The sequence below is a fragment of the Nothoprocta perdicaria genome, unplaced genomic scaffold (assembly GCF_003342845.1).
Source record: "Nothoprocta perdicaria isolate Ctin4 unplaced genomic scaffold, notPer1 scaffold_93, whole genome shotgun sequence".
NCBI classification, from domain to species: Eukaryota; Metazoa; Chordata; class Aves; order Tinamiformes; family Tinamidae; genus Nothoprocta; species Nothoprocta perdicaria.
This window is the reverse complement of record NW_020456232.1, coordinates 1,219,712-1,241,679: the sequence shown is the minus strand read 5'-3', so window position 1 is coordinate 1,241,679 and position 21,968 is coordinate 1,219,712. Positions and strand designations below refer to the sequence as shown.

The following is a 21,968-nucleotide window of genomic DNA, read 5'->3' as shown; positions in this document are numbered from 1 at the left end:
GCAGCTGGAGCTCCTGGGCTCTGTGGCTCTATATGGCCCAATTTCCCCTTTTCCATAGGGTACTGATGAACATACGCAGGCAGGGAGATTGTCGGAGTGTATCTACACTCCATCTTGCACTGGCCAAAGGTAAGCTGTGATWACAAACATAGCAACCACATTTAGATGCTCTTACTTTGCTTAAAACAACCTGTTCCTGTTTGTTCGAAGCTGATTAGAAATGGTTTTAAGGTACATACTTAGTAGTAACCCTGAGAGTCAATACAAGCTATATGGCAGCTACTACTCCTTACCATCTAACAACCCCTCATCTGAAACACACTAATCGACTCCGGGCACTCTGTTGTCCTGTCACAGTTGTAAGATAAAATGCATTAACTTAAATCTTAAAAATGTCAGCTTAAATGAAGACATACATTTTGACTGGGACAGGRTGCCAGTTACCACAGCTCAGCTCACAGGGTGCTGACCAAGAGCTGCTGTCTGCAGCACAGAAGTGGCCTGCAGGTTTTATCACCTTAGTGCCAGCTTGAGAGAAATCAGCACACAAGTTTGAACAGAAAAACACTACAAGAACTAGCTGTAACCTGACCTCCCCTTTCTAAACTCAGGCTCTTCTGAGAGAACCGGCTCTGTAAGAATAATAGAAATACCCAGGAAGAGAGGCTCCTAAAGAAGAGCAAGCGCCTGCAGCAAATGTGTGCACCTATGTGGATGAGGGCAAGCTGGAAATGTTCCACAAATCACACTCGGAAGGTGCCAGCAACAGCAAATACCACAGAGCATCCTTCTCTCTGAGGCTGGTTTCATGCTTCCTCTTATTGCTTASAAGACGCAATTTCATTTTGACGTTGATTCTGTCTGCACACTAGCACACCTTCTTCTAATAAATCTTTTATTTGGTTTATATGATGTGCCAATATTTGGGGAAGAAGAATGATCTTTTATGTACCAGACTTTCCTGCGGCTGATGTGAAAGAAGGCGAGTGTGGAGCTTAATATTTGCAAAGAAGAGAGAGGAGGCTACACCTTTTCATCTGCTCGTGCTACTATTCTCACTGACATTAAAAGAAAAACATGCACGAGTGGGATAAACAAGCAGGATTTAGCCCTTTATTAAAATCTCTGGAAGCACTGACACTGAAGTTACTTGGATTTAAAAAAAAAAAGAAGAAAAAAAGAAGCCTTTTCCAAAAGAGTGGAAATGTTTTGAATTGAGATGATGATCAATAAATCAAGAGCCCCAACTTTACTCACAAGGAGACATCTAGGTCAGGCTTCCAGKGAGTGGAGTGGGAGTACCCGGGAGCGGGAAGGGTCTCCACGATGGATGCCTTCAGATAAGCTCCAGAGACTTTTGGAAAAGACATTTCTTTCGTTTTTCTTTTGCTTGTTTCTTAAGGACTCCTAGGCGCTGGGTTTAGCGAGTCACAACAGAACATTTTTGTTCTGCAGAAATCTGGATGGCTGCCTGAGGCACACGGTTGAGACCCTCTTCCAACTCAGGTTTGGAGAGGCAAAATACGCCGTGGTTTGCAAAAGACTCCCGACAGGCTTCAGCTGACAACCTTCCCGTCCCACCTCCACTCCCAATCCTGCCAGTATTCCACGCTGCACATTGTTTCTGTGTGCAGAAATCAGTGCCTCCCTTCATGGGTAAGGGGCAGCCCTCTACATGCACAGTGAACGGGGTGGACTTGGAAAGAGCATCTGCGTCAGCCTATATACAAGCACAAAGGCCTCCATTCAATTAATCTGGCTACAGGCAGTATTTCATCAAACTGCCATTGACATCAGAAGTCTTTCTGTTTATAACTGGCCCTGGTAGTTTTATTTAACTGAGGATTCAGGGGCTTTGTCTCTTCGATGCTGTTTTGACCCTGACTCTCCAAAGGCCTGAGGACGTGGAGTCCAGGTTGCCCAGCAGCTCTCAGGGAACACTTGGCAACTCCTGAGGTTGGGTCCAAAGTCTCTCAACTACAACTAATTTTGCTATGCTTTTCCAGATATTCCCATGCCCCTCAAATTTCTGAGGTATAAACACATTAAAAGCACAGGTAGTCGCTATGATATGTGGATTGGAATAAAACAGAAGGCAAACACAAAYTCAGTGCAATTTTAAGGCGTGTGGTGGTAGTAAAAATCTATTGCACAGCTCTGGGTAGGAGTTTGCTCACTGTTTTTGGCAAAAAGCCCRGTAAAGCCCCAGCAACTCTTAGGATTTTCAGAATTTTCTGTGATTATAGCCCAAAACTCCCTTAGTTATTGTCACATCTCACTTTTTCCAGAAAGCAGAGTGTTGGACTTATTACTATTATTAAATAACAGAATTATTTTTTTCTTCATTTCATTGCCACTGATTATTTCTGTAAATTTTACATTTCAGATGCCAGTAAACAGCAATTGTCATAGCAAAGTTTGTGCTGGAATTTGTCTACCAGACAGCTGTAATAAACCACCAGTTATACATATTGCAAACTACATAGTTAACTAGTCCATCCTCCCTACATTGATTCTAACAAAACATACTCAAAAATTAACGACAAAAGGACTCGCAGGCTTGTATGATCCAAAAGCAGATAGTTGGAAATGCGATTTGATTCTGAACCAGTTTGCTTTAGCTTATACTGTAAAATAATTCATCTATTGTTTCAAATCAGAAAGCGAGTAGAGTAAGAATATAAAAACTACTGACCTTTCTTTGCTAGATTACTGTTGGGTTCATATTTCTCAATCAGTTGTTGAACTTGTTCCTGTTTTAATGGTGGATAAAGGATTTCATTTAATCGTGGATCACGTTGCTTAAAATTTATAAATTCCATCATCTGATCAACAGTAAGGTATGGTTTGCTCTTGGCACCACTAGAGAAAAATTGAAGCAACAGCAAAGTAATTACAATATGTTTCTTTAAAATCTTGTTCAATATTCTGTAATTTCCCAGTTTGGGGACTTTCACATTTCCCAATATGAAACTGAAGAAAGACTCAAACCATCATACAGCAAAAATTACGCCCTGCTCTGTTTCCAGAATAATTTAACTTATCACCATGTTATGACAAACATTCTCCATCAAACATTGAGGAGTTAAGATTTTTAGAAGTGTTCAGCATTATTGGTCTCAATGGTCTAAGAATTAGACCAAATTTAAAAGCTTATCATTACTAAATTGCTCCAACAAAGCTTTTTTAAAAAGAGAAGAACACATGGAATGCAATACTGATCTTGCCACAAATGCTCCACTGGCATTCCAGGCTTAACTATTATGTTTTACTATACAGCAACAACAGCTCTGATTTTATTATTCCACTATTTGCTTGTTTTATAGAGATGCAAAAAAAAGAAAAGTTAGGCACTTTGCAGAGCAAGCAGAACGAAGCCCACTTACAGAATTAGCAAAAAGAATTTTTGCTTACAGAGTTTGGGTACAATTGCACCCAGGTGGAGCTCTGGGAAGTCTTCTCAACAGGGGATGTGTTTGGGATTTTCTACAGTGCTTGTCCCTGGCCTAGCTCCATTCTAAGAGGAAGCAACAAAACGTGTGATTCTACTGCTAGGTTCAGTGGGAGAAGCTAAATCAAGATGGAGCTCTTTTGAAATCTCTCCCTTACAGAAAAAAAGGCATAAAAGGGGTAGGTTTGCGCACTCAGGTTGCCAATATGCATTGATTTGGTAGTCTTGGGATGTATTTTCCAAATTACTTTGCCTTTATATTGCTCCATCTTCTGACTCCATTGATTAGCTTCTGCTGAAATTGGGAAGCACAGTGAATTGCTGCAAGGAGCAGCAGCAGCATGAAATAGTGCAACAGAAGTTTTATAGCTTGCAACTGAATGTATGAACTTTAGCTGGCTGCTATTTTAATTTCATAGTGTAAATTCATGATGAGCAAGTCCTAAATGCTCCTACATTTTTTTTACAGCTCCTAATTAAGCTTTTGGGGGTGATTTTACATATTCTCATGCCTAATGCATGTTCTTATTGCTTATCGTTCTCCCTCTACTTTCATGGAAGGCTCAACTATCATAACCCATACAGAAATCCAGGCTTGGCAGTTCTGTTTCTCCAGGAACAAATTACTGTAAAACTCTGCTCATTAAAAGGGGAGGCCAAAGCTTGGATGAAAAGCACCTCTTGTTCCTAGGTTAAATAACAGTCCCTTTTTTGACACTGAAACTGTTCTTGGCAATGACTGCATGGTGCCATAGGCTCAGCAACCTGCTTTGCCATCCCTAGCACAGAAGATCAGCAGACRGCAAAGAAACATAAACGAGGGTCTTTTCTTACAACTCGGAAAAAATGTGGTCGATCTCCGGGCGAGGGCAGAGGTTGTTCAGGAACACCCTGTACACGTCGGGCGTGAAGTCATCTTGAGGGATTGAATCGTTCTGTGAGAGGGAAAAACAGAGTCAATGAAAGAAACAGCACGTTTGTGCTCACTGTGCAAACAGAGCCCTTCCTACTGCACTCCTTGGGATTTCCTTCCCGCTGCTCCGAGGAATACAGATTTTTCAGAGTAGCAAATTCTCCCAAGCAACACAGCAGCRCAAAGAACACATCTTTGGAAACCATAAATTCTTCCATCATCTTCCATAGGGAAAGTTATCACTTTCTCCAAGTACACACGAGGAAGAAAGAAAGAAAGGGCATCCCCCATGGAAACAGATGAGTTAGCCAAGCACAAACATTAAGCAATTCTGGTGCTCTCCTAACCGTATTCCCAGCRGGAGCCAAGGGGACCCGGCCAGGCAGGGGTGCAGGAAATAAAGTGCCGGTGCCAAGAGGAAGAGCCGATCACTTGTCTTCCTCAAGCCCTCAGAGAACTGGGGATGAACTGGGTCACTGAGTCACTATGAGCAACCCTGCTGTCCTACAGGAGCAGCAGTTTCCCCTGCTCCTTCCTGCGGACGCGGCCGTTACGGGAAAGCCGCACGCGGCGCCGCTTTTCCGCACGTCTTTGTGCTAAGCGTTCGCTGCAGCTCATGAGCAGGCCGGGCTGCTTTCACCGAGACTGGCAAAGATGTTGCCCTATGAAAGAGACAGTAGTTTTGTAGGTTTTTTTTTAAAATTATCTAAAGTTTAGAACACTTTCCATTCAGTCCTGCTTCCAGCTTGCACTAATATGACCCCCGTTACACGTGACGGCATTTTCCCCCCAAGAACTGAAATTCTGAGTTTAGCTGGAAGGGATCTTGGAATGGAAAAGACCCCCAGGGTTTTGCAGGGAACTCGGGAGCTCTCCTTGCAGCTCCTGGAGCCCCAGAGGTCTCTGAGCAGACAGCCCCGAGGGCCACTTCCATGGGGCTGGGGAAAAGGAGAGCCCTATAGGGAGGGTGCAGGCCGAGCAGCCCCACGGGGGCTGTGGGGCACCCTTGGCTCTGCCTATGCCATTGGCACCAAAAACACCAAGTAGCTCCTATTCTGAGCAGAGGAAACCTTATCACAGAGGGAAAAAAAAAAAAAAAAAAAAAGGAAAAATGAAAACACAAAACCAGGGAGGGCACAGATGGAGGCCTCGATACTGATTTTCCTCCACCTGAGCTTATTTTATCAAAAGCTGTGAAATTTAGCCACTGGAAGCAGAACAGAATCATATTCTGCTTCCCCTCAGCTCCAAAACAGTGCTCAATTCTGCTGAGCCCAAGGAGGAAAACGGAATGGATCTGGGCACAAAGCCGCTTTCCTTGAAACGCTCCTGAACCTCCCCRTGTTGGAGCAAAGCCATGATGGAGGAAATGGTCGTTTTTATTTATTCCGCCCGTTTAGCGTGGTTGCCAAGGGAACCGGAAATGCCCATTCCAGCCTTTGGTAGCGGGAAGGAAACTTTCCAGCATTTTTCCTGCTCTGGCTACGGAAACCCACGGCGGCCCCTTTCCCTCTCCTTGCACGGCTGCCGGAGCCCGGGCGGGTTTTGCTCGCGGCCGGGCTGACCCTGCTCCGCTCCCGGCCGGTGCTCCCTGTCCGCAGGGCCCTCGGAGCGCCCGGCAGCGGCCTGGGGCTCCCTTTCCTTCCCCTTGTTTCCGTGCACGGGCCGTGCCCAGCGAAGCCCTTCACTCCAGGCATCGCAGAGCATCCAAACGCCCTGGGGAGCTGAGCTCAGCGGCAGCTAAGCCCAGCTTGGGGAGACCCAAGCCAAGGCCCTCCCTCGTGCCATGTCCAGCCCATCACGGAGCAGCAAAGACCCCGGGCAGGTTTCGGTGACACCGGAGTTTTACCTCCTGACAAAGAAGGGACCCAGACACATCTCGCTCCGGTCCTAAGTCCGGGTTAGTCTGAAGCCACGGCCAAAACGGGACTGCTGCTGCGGCACCGTGCGCACGTTCACTACACAAAATGGCTCGAGAGCTTTCCCTGCTTTGCCTCATTTTGCTCTTCACCAGAAAAAGCCTCCAAATTAAAACTGAGGACAAAATATTTAGCGATGACTCTCAGCAGGCCTGGGTGACATATGTSGCTCTAATTGCATTTTTTTTACCCAACCCAAGGACAGTTACTAACATATCTATTTCTCTCTTTAAACATAGCTACACCTGTTTAAGCGCATTATTTACAAATTATGCTAAATATATATGAGTCACAACACATTATAACCAAAATAGTTCCTGAGAAYTAATTTTACACAGCTGAGTTCAAAAAGCTTCTTGTATTTTAATTTTTTTTTTTTTATTTGTTTGGCACCTGCCCCCATTCGCCCTCTTCAGTGCATCAATACCCACTACGCAGCAGGCAACTGGTCTTCAGACAGCCCTGTTTCTCCTAAGGGCATTTTAGACATCGATTCTGTAATCACCACAGAATTACAACCTCTACCAACCTAATACATTTTTTTTTCTTCCTTTTAAGGGAATTTGAAGGCAGTCAACATTCAAAATGTTGTCTTTTCTGATAACCCAGGCTTTGGTACACTTTTATTTGTCATTTCGTTCCGATTTAAAAATATCCTTCAGTTCCCAAACACTTGCCATGCGTATCCATGAAAAGGATAAGCAGTACCAGTCTTCGGGCAGCCACACAGCRTTCTTTTATAATTACTTACTTCCTACCGGTAATACAATCAGTGAGCTACAAAACACGAAGTTACAGATGGGAGACAAAGCCTCGCTGTATATTTTTGCCACCCCAGGCACAACTTCAGACAACTTCTATATTTGGACTGCAAAATCCTGCCTGCCAAAAGGGATTAAAATATATTGCCCCTTTCAACATGCTGGCCTGAGCCATCCTCGTATCAGTGGAAACACCCACACACCTTATGTGCTAATCTCTTTTTTTGAGACCAAGGAGCAAATTGCAAACTTTCCATAACATGGCAAAGCAACTCTAATTTCTGGCTGAGCTGAATATTGGCTTTCATTTTTATTTTGTGATTAAGGCTCTCTATTAATTTCAAGCACTGTTGATTTATGATTTGTCCGGTAACCTGCCTGCTTTTGTAACATCTGTATCCATCCTCATGCATTCAATAGCGCAACAGTTATTCAGATTATTTGCACAAAAAGGACTCAATAGCAGGCTGSGTTTTTTGACTTACCAGTCACAGTCACCAGCAGTTGACTGCAAACCCCTAAACTAACCAGAGACCAGAAATCAGCATCTTCATAGCCAGACAAGCGACTAAAATAAAGCTCTTCAAATCCTATTTAAGGCACCCTTTGACTTACAAACACTTACACAAGATTTTTAGAAGTGTCTAGAGGAATCAGATCCCAAACTGAAAACCTCACTGGTACTTTTTAAGAGTTCATTTAAAAGATCATTTTAACATTCACCTGGCTTCAGATCTGTCGGGCAAAGAACGTTCTACAAAACCAGATCACAGAAGGTGAGCTGCTCAAGACTTTAAGCATCCCAGGTCCAACCCAGAAAATAAATAAATGAAATCCACACTTTTAAAATGTGCTCAACTTGAAGTCCATGACTCATCCCACTGCAGTCATGCTGAACAGCTTGGCTGAATTAGGGCTGGAGAGCTCAACACTGTAGAGAACCAATCCCTTATTCAGGTCCCAAAATACGAATTAAGGAGCTGATTTTAGGCACTGCAGCGGGATCTCCCTGGTGCTCCTCTTCCAGAGCAGGAGGAATGGAAACTTGACAGCAGTGTGAATTCCTCCACCTCTTCCACTCCCGCCATGGTACACGTTGTGCCCAGAGGTGAGGCCGGGAGCCCCAAGGAGAAGGGCCAACCGGTGCCGACGTGCACAGCGCCCACGAGCCCACGCGGTGGRAGCCCCCGGCAGCGCAGCTCCCTTCACCGCTTGCAATGAAGGTCCACGAGGGGCTGTTCCAGCCCTGGAGCTGTGAATCAGGAGGAGGCAGGACAGATACACGCTGTCCTGGCATCCGTTTGCTTCTGACTGTGAGGTTCATCTTGCGTTTTAGGGTTTCTGAGTGTGTTGCACAGTTTATAAGAGGTGCAGCAAGAAACCAAGGGATGTCCAAGGCCAGTGAGTCCCTCATCTTCCTAACGCATCAGAGAGACGTTTTTTATATGATGCTTAATGAAAAACAAACAAACAAAACCCCCAAACTACCTYATTTAGAGGTATTTTTCACAACACATGGGCACAAATAAACATAAGCTGTCAATGTCCTTGGCAAGACTGCAGGAATATTCTGGGTAATTCTGCTTGATTTAGTTGACTAAGATTCCCTGACACTCATGGGGCTTCCACACTGCTGGAGCCCAGTGTTCTGCAGGGTTTTAGAGGAATTTGCCTTGTCCTGGGGCACAAGGGGGCAGGAAACCTGGAAGTTGAAGCTCGGATTTTTTTTGTTGTTCACATAAACAGGAACACAAAGGAAAAGAACTGTAGTCAAAACACTGAATCTCTTCTAACCCATTACCTCTGTGAAATTCCCTGTTTCGTGCTTTTCAAGCACTTAAGCTTCTAAAATATGCTACTTGCAAGATAATCAACACAGATTTCTTTGAGGGGATGAAGTGCATTTCTCTTTTGTCCCAAACAAAGAAAGGATCTACTTCATACTATGAATAATTTTCAAGATGGTATCCCAGCAACAAGTATCCAGCCATGGCTACGTAAAATTGACTCTCCTTAAATAAATAACTGAAAAATGTTGCAGTTTCTTTCAAGGACTCCACTAATCGTATTTTTTTCAGTGAGAGGTAAGTTTTTTTTTTAGAATCTTCACTGAAATTCAATAAACAGAAACAATGATGAACTCAGTTAAAAAGCAAAGCTTCAATGATTTCTCGACATCTCTCGTGTCAAGTAACTAAATGAAAACCAATTTTTAAAATGCATTYTTTTTCAGGTTTCTAACCCCATAACATTTTTAACTAGTCAAACACTTYTTTAACACAGTAAAATGTGAGGTACCTTATTTTAGCCGAGATTTTTATATTTTTGTATCTATCTTACAAACATTCCCTGGAATCTCATACAATAAAGCTCMTAAATGATAAGCAGGGCCTGACTGGAAAGGAGTGTCCATCGTTTGACTTGCAAAGATTCTGCTCCATTGCTCTTCTGAAGCACTAGGACCAACTCGATTAAGAAAGCACCTTAGAAGCAAAGGCTGGGTGACCATCACAGGACAAAGTTTTCTGCAAAGAGCAAGGGATTAGGAGGCTCTCCCCCACTACAGAGGGCTCTGCCCCATCTCTTGGATCTCCGTAGCTAGGAATTTGCCTGGAAGAAGCTTCTGGGAGGGCAAATCTGCACTTCAGAGGACAGACCACGGGCAATGTCTTCTCTACAGTGTTAATTAATATCATCTGCTTGAGCTCATTCCACTTTAATGAACCTCCTTGAGGGAGCGGTAGAGCTCCAGCAGCAGCAGCATCCAACGGCAGCATCCCTACAGCTTTGGTACACAAGTACAGCATTTGATCACTCCCTCAACGAACCTTTTAGACAAGCTAAACTGGGTTTATATGGTCACTTAACTTAAAATATAGATTTTCCTGCGAGCAGGAAACAGGTCACATTGTTAGTTAGCCCTCGAGCTCATCTTCTTCTGGAGTCTTGCCTTGACAATTGTCACCAAGTCTTAAAATTTTCTTGTAGAGTTTCTCCAGGACTGGACGCACAACCCTCTGCCCCTTTCTTTAATCCATTAACATTCCCTTCAGACCCTCCTTTTCCCTACACAATTTCAGAGCAAGGATACCCGGATTTGCATATGGATATCAAAACTTCCGTGTGATAAGAACTGCTGAGGAGGAGCCCAGTATTTAACACTTTGTGCRGGCCAGGAATACACTCAGATGCTTACCCTGGAAGATGGAAGATTACAGGCTTCTAATGCAGTTTCTACCCGTTTTCTGTCAGCGGAAAACAAGCGGTATATGCTGCAAAATGGAAAGGAACAATGTTGAACCCATGCTGTCCACGTGACTGCACAACTGACCCACACTTCCAAGTYGGTCTTGTCTTCAGCTGTTTAAAAAGCTACATTAGCTATTTAGCTATTATTCCAGGTGTTCTGTTCAGACGCAGTCCCAATTGGCCGTGATCAACATTAATTCCCATTTGTTTGCTGCTCAATTATGCAAATGAGCTTAATGATGCTCTCGGTGAGTTTAATGCCATCCCACACAGGCYCCTATCGCCCTGGATAGTCATTTCAGAAAATCACCACTGCTCTCCTCACYGCATTACCTGAGCTGCACATAATGTGAATATATTTATCCTCACAACATGTGTCCAGGGCAAAGAAATGTTGTTTTCTTATTTTATACAACTGGACCAAGAGCAGCRGGGCTGACTCCCTGGCTCAGGATCACTAGGGCAGTCCGGGCCCAGAGGTTATTTCAACACTGGCATCCTGAGCATCACTAACCATTTTTTTGGCTGGGTAACCCTCGCTCTGACAGCAGTGCTAAGGTCTCTTAAACAGACACTGCACAACTGTCCCTTAAGGGGGGCCGGGGGCTCAGTGACCCAGCAGTGAAGCTGCAGTGACCTCTTCAAAGTGTGTTAGAAACAACCAMTACGTGATTATTTTAGACACAGGGATTCCATGTCGATCCAAAAAAAAGTATTTATGCAAAAAAAAAAGTAAGGGGGGGAGGTTGGAAAGAGGAATAGAACTTACTTCTTCAGAGGAATACGCCCTTCTGGAGTGACCTGCAGCTTCAGCTTTGTGTAACTGTGGAGAGAAAAGCATTCTGTTTTATTTTTTGTAGCACTTAAAAATATTTGTCCACACAACCCCACAGCCCAACCCCACTGCTCTGATCACTTCCTGAGTTTCAGAGAGTTCTTTTTCAYTGTATGAAAACCTGTCGTGGTATTGTCAACGAACAATCAACTTCTCCAACAAGGCTAATGCACCCGATGTGTCAGGTAACATCCACCTTGTAATAAAATATTGCATATCCCATTCATCCACCCCTTTGTGCTCCCTGCAAGCCCTCTCGTCCCAGCACAAGGGCCCACATCTAGGCCACATAACGTCACAGAGGCCAGAAATGGAGAAGCCCAAGCGACCAGCCACCCTTCTGCCAACGGAGGCCGCTGCCTTTCTGCCATGCCCAGYGCAGCATAACCCCTGTTCCAGCTTCACCTCCTTCAAATCCACCTCCCAGCGGATCTTACTGCTGGGACATCCTCGCTGCTACCAATGGAAGCTTATTCTGCGCCAGGCCTGGCTGGAATTCCCAGCCGTTATTCCAGCTGTGGGCAGCTTCAGGACAAACATTATTTTGCTCCTGGTGGCTGAACACAGGTTGAAAGGCGCACCCCAGAGGCAAGACGCTCAAGGGACGGGTACGTTTTGAGCGTGCAGTGTCTCCTCCCAGCTCACTAACATCCCTTACRTGCCTGTGTGCCTGTACTCGGGGACTGAAATCACCCTGGATGCTGCACGTGAGCACCCTTGCCTCGCCACTTGACATCTGCGAATGCTGCTCAGACACTTTGACCCCAAACCTTGTCACTCCTCCACTGACAAGGAGTCAAATCGCTGGCAACTGAAATGTCTCCACGCCTGCAAGAGTGTAAATGTGTACAGCAGTCCTAAGCAAGCTACTGAAGCACCTCAGAAGTCCTAAGCAATATAAAAATTACAAGCTGAAACTGTCTGCAGTCAGGCAATTACACAACTTCTGAACTAAGTATTTACAGCACCCCTAGATCTCTGGGCCCGTAACTTCTTKCACATGCTCATTAGTGCAGCAGCATGAGGATGTAATGCTCTCTGTCCAACTCTTTCAGCATCCTGACTCCAAGAGTAACAGGAGTCATCCAGGAGCTTTAATGAGCAGAGTTTGGATCTKCTGCTATTAAATGCTAATTCTCCTTGCACCTGGGGACTAAAAAGCAGCCTAAAAAGAGCTGAACTTTATGCAGTTGAACTTTTGAACTTTTTGAACTTTTTCTCTGTTCCACTAGAGCATATTTAGAACTATGAAATTTACGGTAATATGATTTGGCGAAAACTAGGGAGACAGTGACATGTTTCAGAGATGTTTCTACTTTTTCGTTTAACCCACTGGTCATTTCTCCCCCTTTTCTCCTCCTACTCACAATGCCTGTAATGGCATCAAAAACCAGGCACATGCTATAACCTCTAACTARCTTAAGAAGGTGTTCTCCAACCCCTCTCTTCACATACATCCTGTGGAAACTGGAATCTCTTGTGCTACTGTGTCACCAAAGAGAAGTATTGAGGAAAAAAAATCAAATTGRGTGAGATTACAAAAACTCACAGTGATTAGAAAAGGGTATCTTTTTTTTCCTTCCCCAACCCTCGATGACATGGGGCACTTCCATCCGCCCCAGGARGCCTCGTGCCCCTCTTGAGAAGCAGTCGGCTGCTGAGAGAAACACCCAGCAGCAGCTAAATGAACCAATTTCAACAGTGCCCGACTCCAAAACTGACACCCTTTGGACACAACACTGACCCACGGTGGTTATTACCCGCCATGGGCTCATCCTTCGCTAATCACTTCAGTGGTTGGGATTCCAGCTCTCCTGCCCTTCAGGATTCATGTCTGTACCCACACACAAAAATACGCTGCACAATTACAACAGATTAATGAGCACTTTGTGTCCCAAATGCCAGTTTTTATTAACACCGTCCAGCCCCCAAATTAACCCTGCTTTTCTCATCTGACTAAATCACAGCAAATCTGCTCAAACTTGTGATGAATGCACTTCCAATATTGCAAGGGACTGAATGCTGCAGAGAGAAATGCCTCTCGTTCTGCTTTCATGCAAGTGCTTTTTTATTTCAACAAAAGGTTTCTGACAGGACTGTGGCCAACCCTTTGCTCGGCACAGCAATTACAAGAGGCAAGTATTTTTAAACTTCAAAGTCAAAGATTACTCAAGTGAATCTGATTTGGCATCTGTGCAAATGACCCTGGAAGCCCAACAGTTCCCAAGTGATTTATTAATTAGTGGAAAAAAGAAAAGACACAGGAATACCACGCTTGTCTGCTATTCAGTCTACTCCATGTGTCCAGTGACTTCATCTTTAATTAATATTGCTTGAATAATCATAGAAAACTGCTATAGTGTGTGATAAAATGCCCCTWTTCTCTGAATCCTGTATGAAAATGGGTGCAGTTCTCCTCATTGCACCCTGTCAGCCAAGTCTGCTGGTCACCTGGGAACCTGAGTGGCAACRGGGCAAAGAAATAGTAACATCAACCCACTCCTGTGACCACCTACAACACGTGGAGGTGGCTGCAGGAATCTCTGTCCTTGTTCATACACAGAGATGCATGGACAAAGCGAAATCTAATCTGGGGTTAGCAGGGAATTTAGGAATCCAGTTGCCTAGTTGGCATTTTGTGTCCACGTTGCTGATGGGGAAAGCAAGGAGAGCAAACAAGTCCTTCTGAAGGGCTGAACAGGCACTTCTGAATAACGGCGTGGCACCGAAGTTAGGCAGTCAGGGGATCTCCTGCCTAAAAACGGATGCAGCTACCGAAGGCAGGCATATACTGCAGCCTACACTGAGCGGAAGAATTCTCCTTTTGTGAGCAAAAACCATAAGCTGTTCAAGGGAAAATAAAACGRTGAACATAACTACTCATCCTGTAAGCCAGGGACGATATATCTTCCCTTTGGTAACAGGACAAGGCTATTGAACACCCCAGTTATCAGCTTCGCCACGCTGTCTCCACATCATTTGAGGAAAATCATCTCAGTCTGTGCATTGATCATTCCTTGGATACTTGCTAATCTTAGATTAAGTTCTCTTTCATTTCTGAGGAATCTGCTTTTTTTTTTTTTTTACATCCCCAAACTTGCCATAAACACTTTCTGCATTTTGCTGAAAGTAGCTAGAAATTTAAGCACTATGCAAACCAACCTAGATGAACATACTTACAGCTTCTCTCCAAGGCATGCTAAAATCAGAGATACTGGACTACGAAAAATGGAATTCCAGCAGTTTTCATTTTTTTGAGCAATAACCAAACAAGGAAAATAAACTAGAATCAGGCCACCTTGGAATTCTTTGTATTTAAGCAGCAAGCCTCAGACTACTTCTGTGTACTGCAGGGAGATGGCATTAAAAAAAAAAGTGCATTTTTGCTGTGACTCAGTACTTTGTGAAAGGAACCTTATCAAGAATTTTTTCTTTTAAATGACGTTTAGATAATAGCCTTTTTTATAYAATGAGAAAGGATAACCTCTGTTTACAAAAGTGACAGCTCATCAAAGCATAAACAATAGATGACAATATGACTAACAAGAGAAGGAAAATGACGCAGATAGCAGGGTAACACCCACAGCAATAAATACTACTACTGCTACTTACGCTTTTTCCAGAAATGCATCCCTTGACATGTTCTGTGCCAACAAATTCGTTGCCAGGCTGAACACTTCATCTGACCATTCCTGCAGAGATAAAATTTAATTAAATGGGACTTAGTTTACTTATATAATGGAAAATACTTTCAATGATTATAGTGTTCATTAAAGAAAAAAGAAAGCCTAATTAAAGCCTGAATTTGCCTTTTTTTCCAGTTACAGCTTCCTTCCTTGTCTTTGCGACTTGACTTTTTCATTCTGCAGAAAATGAAGATTATTGCAAATATTTATTTAAAGACACCTTATCCTGGAGCATTGGGGGAAAAAAAATAAAAGAGCAAATGGTAAATGCCTGATGCAAAGCCCATTCAAGTTCCCGGGAGTTGTGCCATAAACATCACAGAAAAATACATTTTCTTGTGTGTCGGATACTACTCTGGCTGACACTCAAAGGATTAAAAAAAGAGCTTCTATGCTGCCATTCTTGCAAAGCGGAGCTCAAATGGATTTGGATCCCCTCCGAAGTCATACAGAGCTGACACCGTGGGACACACACCACACCACAATAAACACCTTGCTAGAATGGCTCCCTTTGCAAGCGCCGGCTATAACAGCCTCTACATCACTCCCTCTACAGATTGGGAGGGAATTCAGGTAACAAATACCCAGCTAAGCTTTTATGGCATACGCTGAATGAGGAGCTGCGAGCGCAGCCTCCCTGTGAGATGTTATCACGAGAACCATTCTTGAAGAGCCACGTGGCTAGAGAAGGGCAGGAACGCGTTTCATCTCCAAGCTTTAACTGCCGTTTGCAGATACCACAAAAAGGATTTTGCTGTTTTATATAATCAACCCTTCTCAACATGTATTCGGGTGTCTGGTCCCTGCCACGTCACCCACCCCAACTTAAGGAACCGCTATATATTCGATTGTGGCTCAAGGGATCCATACCTTTTGAAACACGACTATAATCTGAGTACAGCCTCTCATTGCTCGATTTGCAGGGCTTTCCTGCAGCTTCTTCCTTGACAACACTTCAGCACATTTTTCTCTGCCAACTTGGTGCTTATTTACAAACTTTAACTGAAATCCCATTTGACCACAAATGTGGGTTTGTACTTACTTTGTTTACTCCTTTGAAAGAAASAAGCAAAAATATGCAACGCCTTTGCAAACTGTGATTTTTTTTTTTAATTTAATGAACTTCTCTGAATATTCTTTGAAATAAAATATTGAGTTTCCTTTCATTTCTGTCCAAATCCCAAATTCCCATGACTGCAAGCCACATAGATGCAAACTGTCTGGGAGGCAATCACCATCCATCTTTCTTTCCCTGCTCCCTCTTCTTTTTTGGGTGGGTGAAAAAAAGGGGAAAAAAAAAAAAAAAAAAGGGGGGGGGGATTCATTTTGATAAAAACTCTTCATAATGTGAAAAGCATCACTGACTTGCAATGAAACTAACTCCCCTAAGTTACTTCTGTGTTTACAGGTTTGCTTTATCTCAATAGCCTTAGGTTTCAACCAGGTGATCAAGGCAGGACAGGTTAAAAAGTTATAACTTGAGATTTTTTTTAAGGCACTAGGATTTTTTCCCTGGAGTTACCAGCCCCTGCTCCTGAAACTGGTCTCGGACCGTTTCCCACAGCGGGGAAATGCTTTAGAGGGTCCTTCCACCCAGGAAAGGAGGCTCAGGCCCCACAGCCTCAGCGCTGGCCCTGAGGCGGCCAAGACGAACACATCTTCTCGTGGCTGGTACCTCAGGCAGCCAAACCTGCCCCGCTACAAACCACATCTGATTTTCTGGAGCTAAACAGTCGTGGCCGAGGGATCCTTCCTCTCCACCTCTTGTGGCTGCTTCCATTTTTTTCACTTGTGTTTTCCTGCTGGTTCCAATTTAAAAAGGAACAGGGGTGTGGGAAAGAACAGGGGAGAGAATAGGATCTTTGAGGAACATGACTGCTTCGCTGTGACGCTTGGAACAGAACACGAATTAAATGCAGAATCTTCTTCCTTTTCAGTAACTCATTTTTCCAGGCTCAAAATAGGCACGTCTTGTAAACACTGCTTGGGCTAGGCACTAATAACAGCAGTTAAAGCCTCTCCCTGTGACACTAACAGCTGCAGAGATTAATGGCAGCATAAAAACATTATTTAGAAATTGAAAATAGGCTGGCTTTTAGACGAACTTGGTAGGCTTCGTTTTGAGCACGCTGATGCTGCTGGGCTTACAACCGCAGCATCTTCTAGAAAGAGAGTTACGGCCCTTCGGGAGGATCCCGCAGGCCAGCCTGCCCGCTGCTGCCCGAGCGCTTCTCACGGAGGAGCCCGGGGGACAACACGGTCGCTCCTGCCTGCCACGAGCATTTCTGACACACACAGTCCTGCCCTCTTCCTTTGCTGGCTTTTCCTGGCTCTCTGCACGGTCGCACTGCCCTTGCCAAGCCCTCTAAAGACAACCTGCAGCCCGCGCTGTATCTCGCTCCTCGGTGYCAAGCCGACACGTTACAGCAACACTGCTCATTTCCTCTCCCATTTTTGGGTCTTCATTCCAGTCTCCACAAAGCTGCGGTCAAGAAAACAAGATCAGAAAGTCTGCCAAGGATCACGTCATCTTTCCAGTCACTGGCCTGAACCCTTGGCAGGAGGGGAAACAACAGCGCTGAACACAGACCCCAAGAAATAAATGAGAKGCTTTCTACTGACTTCGATGAACTGGGGATAGAGTTGTGGTGAGCCAAGACGCGACTCGCTGCTTTAGCTACCAAACGTTTCCTCAGTTTTGCTGCTCTGCACATAGTGAAGCCCGTATTACAACCTGCAAGGTTATACTGAACGGTGTAGGATCCCTTCACCAGCAGCACCAGGGTGCAGCAMTGGGTGCAAAGGCTCTGCAGGGTAGAAAACTGATACGCAGAGACAGAAAACAACCGCCCGTGGAAAGATTGTAACAGGCTCTGAATCACTGCTGCAACTCCTGTACAGATGTAACACAAAAGGAAAATATAAATCTGGCTATTTTGAAATGGGCTTGTATTAGAGCCAACGAGCTGTTTGCAGCCTGGAAGCCTCCGCTCGCGTTTGCTAGAGGAAGAACAGACCTTCTAACAAATGTCAGGTCCAGGCAAGTCACATCAATCACGACAGAGCCGCATGAATCCACCCTCCTTTTGACTGCTCTACTCATTTTTAAATCATTCCCAGGAACCTAACAAATTAGGCAGCTCGTCCGTGCTTTGGTTGGTAAGTAGGGTGCTAGCAGCAGCGTCCTCGGAAATCTGTTGCTGGTGAACTCATTTCTCTCCTCTGCTGCCTGCATCAGAACACATACCTGGAGACATTTATCTCAATAGAAGAGACGAAAGTTTTTCTGTAAGAAAAGCCAGCGCAAATTCTTGAAAATCCTCACTTCAAATCAGAACTGACTATGTGTGAAGGCAACTTTTCTTGCATGCTTGTTTTTGGTGAGGGGTTAACAAAGCAAGTTAGTGAAATCATATGCCTTGGCAGCCCTACAAATTTTGTTTAAAGAAACAAAGAAAAACCAAATGAACATCAACATATACTGTATTTTATTATATTGATTAGGCTTTTAATAAGCCTAAGAGGCTTTTTTTTTTTTTAAATGAAACTATCTGATAGAAYGTACATTACAGCACAAACTGCAAATCATAGAATCACAGAATGCTTAAGGTTGGAAGGGGCTACATAATTTTACTTATGGAAGAATTCGCTAGCTCTTCGTTTCAAACCCAATCCAAAGCTCCTCAGACTGAACAGTACCAAAATCCCCTGACCTCTGCATCAGGCACTATATGGCTAAGATGGTCTGCAGCAGTGAGGACAGCACTGGTGTGAGCRACTGAAAGGAGAGCAACAGGAACACTTTCTGCACCATGAGCAGGAGGAGAAGCTCACTTCAAAAGTGAGGGGATCTGGCAAGAGAATGAAATATTGTAGAGAAGACAGAGATTCATGGGTTGGACTTCATGATGCTGTGAATGGAGACATAGAAAGGAAAAAGAACATCTGCTCCGAGTAGGATTTGAGAAATTCTTGCTTCGCGCTGGGTTTTGTAGCACTGTGTGTTTCTAGGTGCTCACAAGCCCTGTCAAACCCTACCAAGGGTTTGTTGTCAAACGCAACCAAGACGGTCACAGATGTGTCTGTCTGAAAAAAGGTAGTGCTCTATCACTGCTGCTTGTCTTCTCCATTGAGGYGTGCCCACCATCCACCTCTCAGGTTAACAAATTTCAAGCTGGATACTTTGCACAAACCAGTAGGTCAGTGTCCTTCGGCCTTTCTATTTTAGCTGTATTTTCCTAGTCAATGGCAAACAAAGACGAGTACACCGAGACTTCACAGCCATTTCTAGCTCTTTCCCGAGCTGACTTAAAGCAATAGCTCATGGCTCATGTTTCCACAAGAGTCCCACAATCAGACASCAGAGCTGCTGAACACCTTTGGCAGCAGAAGCATCAGTAAAAGTTTTCAAAGGTCATTTAACAGAGAAGTGGAAGAGWAAGACCTAAAAGCTGGTGAAGAGGAGCCACCAAGCTTCTTTGAAGGAAAACCCCACGATTTAACTACTTCAGCTGCTTTACTAAAGATTTTTCTATTTACTTTGGCTTTCTTCTCCAAGCAAGGGATTGGCTCATGTCAACACAGCTTGAAAAACGAAAGCAGGGTTGATCAGAAAAACATCCATGCGCTGCAAAGGGAAAGGTGAGGGAGGTTTTCATGGGCACCTCGCTCTCCCGAGAACGGCAGTGAGAGCTGGGGTCACCATTTTCATGCGTGACGTGGGAATTTGGTTTTGCCCTCCTCCTCAGAGCACGCTGAAGTGCTGATTTGTGCCTGATGTGCTTATTTACAGAGACCTCTCCGAGTCACCACATGGGGCCTGGAGGCTGCGTGGGTCACATTCTAAGGCCTGGCTCCTATGAAGCTGGAAGGCTTGTTGAATAGAGAATTTTTAGAGGCATTCAATAGCGATTAGGCCCTCCCTGTTCTCATTGAAACAATCAGGATATTTAGTATGATTTCAAAGCAAGCAAAGCTAATCTGGATGCTTTTGAAAGTAACACCCTCAGGCTAAAGGGTTTAATTGCTAAAATATGGATTTGTTCAGCCCACCACATTTACAACTAACAACAAAGWCTCAGATTCTTAGCTGCTCAGATCATAGGAGCTGCCCAGGATTCCCAGCAGCAAAACTTCTCTAAAACAGTTTCATCTAGTGCATTTTAAGGTTCCATTACCAACAGAAAATGGTCCTAAAATAAATAATTTGGAACTGACTTAGCTTGGCTGCCACAAGCAAATAGATTACAGTTCACTGAATRCTTGCTAGACAGTAGGGCAAAAAAAGAGGGGATAAATTTTTGATTTACACAATCTTCTTGGTAAGTGTTAACAATTCTGCTGTTTCAACATACCTTTTCAATTTCCTCCAGATGCTTAGTTTTTCTTGCTGAAGAATTGTTTCAAGTGCTTTCCCTTACACACTGTCAGGCTTCTCAGTCACCCCTGTAGAATACAGCTCTGCCTTTTAAAGCCTAAGGACAACACTTCCCATACAGCAGCCTAAGGCTCACTGCAAATTTATTTGTCTCTGTCCCCTCATATCACAGGAAGAGCAGAAAGTGTCTTCTCACCACATCGACCCATCAGCTAGTGATGATTTGCACAGATGGAAAATCAGTGAGGAAAACCAGGTCCTCCCAGGTGCAGGCTTCCTTTGGATGACCTAGCTCACCTGTTCTGACCTTCCCAATTGCCTGTGAGAGCCCATATCAAAGACAACCTTTGACTGAAACACGTAGGGAYAATGAGAGCACTGAAGAAGTCCTCGCTGGAGTTAAACAAGAGGGTTCTATGGACAAACTTCCTTTTTGAGGCAAGCTAGTGGACTCAAGCATGCAAATTGTATGGAATCATTCGGTGTGAGGTTGTCTGGAAGCTGCTAGGGTCTRTCTATATGAATGGACGTGCAAAGGAGGAGAAACCTTTGAATGTCAATTTGGGAGAGCTCAGCCAAAGACTTCCTACTTCATTGCACCCACAGTGCTGTACAGACGGTGCCAGACAGCAACAAAACAAACGTGTTAAAATCTATTGTAGTGGCTTCCTTATCACACACAGCTGTGTTCTAAGCATTTTGTTGGATAGAAATGACAAGTACTGTGTGACTGCGTAGAAAAAAAAAATACTTTCATAAGGCAATGAGATCTGCTTCACAACTCTTTTTAAGGACTTGCAGTAGGCAAAATATATACTAAAAATTGACCTTTGAGTATGATTAGAAAAGGTCATGAGTGTAAGATAAATTAGGTGTCTGCTTGCTGTCATACTTGAACATAAAAAGTAGAACTGCCAATAAACAAACTCGCACTGTTCTGATACACATCAACCTTAAAAAGCCAAGTGTTTGCCTACTTTAGTTTCACAAAGGATCCATAATCAGCATACACTTAGARTAAGTATTAAAGAATGATAACTACTGAAAAAACACCAAGTGTTGGTTGAGAGTCGCAATACATATCTCATACCTGAGTCAACCTGTGCGTATAGGATTATTTTGACAATGCTCATTTRGGTTTTATAAATACAATAAAATTCAATAACCTAAAGATTAATACATGCACCAGTGGCAGAACTTGCTGAAAATACTCCCAGAAAACAATGACTGCACATATCTCCTTTGATACTGAGCAGCACAACATTACTGCACAATTCAGGTTCACCTGAAAAGGCAGTTTAGCAATCCCTATTTTTTTCCCTTACTTATCCATATTTCAAAGGAATACTTTAAAAAACATTAATTTTACATGATTCAGATGAATGTGTGTTACCTTTGCTATRTCCTCTTGAAATGCCACTAGGTTCAAGTATGATATATTGACCAGGTCCGGACCATAGACAACAGTGATCATTCGATTTTCCAGTCGACCTCCTAGGTTCCCAACATCCAACAGTTCGCGCAGTTTCGGATCCTGGAAATAAACATAGTGAAAAAATAGTTAATACCATTTGGGAATACTTACATGAAACAACAGTGAATACGTCTTCACTACTTTCTGTAATACTAAAATTTTGRAAACTTGTTATGCTTAAAATGTTTTGACATTTTAAGCATGATCACAGTAGGGAACCTAAAGTCATTAACTCAGAATTAAAATAAATAAATAAATAATCACTACGCAGAACCCTCCAAAGCCTTTGAGCTCTCCCAAAGC

At 43.8% G+C, this 21,968-nt stretch overlaps 1 protein-coding gene across 2 annotated transcripts in view; it reads right to left on the bottom strand.

Moving 5' to 3' along the window:
• The window catches only part of PLCB1 (phospholipase C beta 1), a 145,129-nt gene extending 123,408 nt beyond the window's left edge, over positions 1-21,721 (bottom strand). For both annotated transcript variants that reach the window (XM_026052907.1, XM_026052908.1), the window contains exons 1-6: positions 21,585-21,721; positions 14,741-14,820; positions 11,063-11,116; positions 10,241-10,316; positions 4,286-4,386; positions 2,696-2,862 (exon numbers count right to left, since the gene is read on the bottom strand). In XM_026052907.1, the coding sequence (XP_025908692.1) occupies positions 2,696-2,862; positions 4,286-4,386; positions 10,241-10,316; positions 11,063-11,116; positions 14,741-14,820; positions 21,585-21,665 (559 nt within the window). In that variant the 5' untranslated portion in view covers positions 21,666-21,721. The remainder of the gene's footprint in view (positions 1-2,695; positions 2,863-4,285; positions 4,387-10,240; positions 10,317-11,062; positions 11,117-14,740; positions 14,821-21,584) is intronic.
• Between the last annotated feature and the right edge of the window lie 247 nt (positions 21,722-21,968).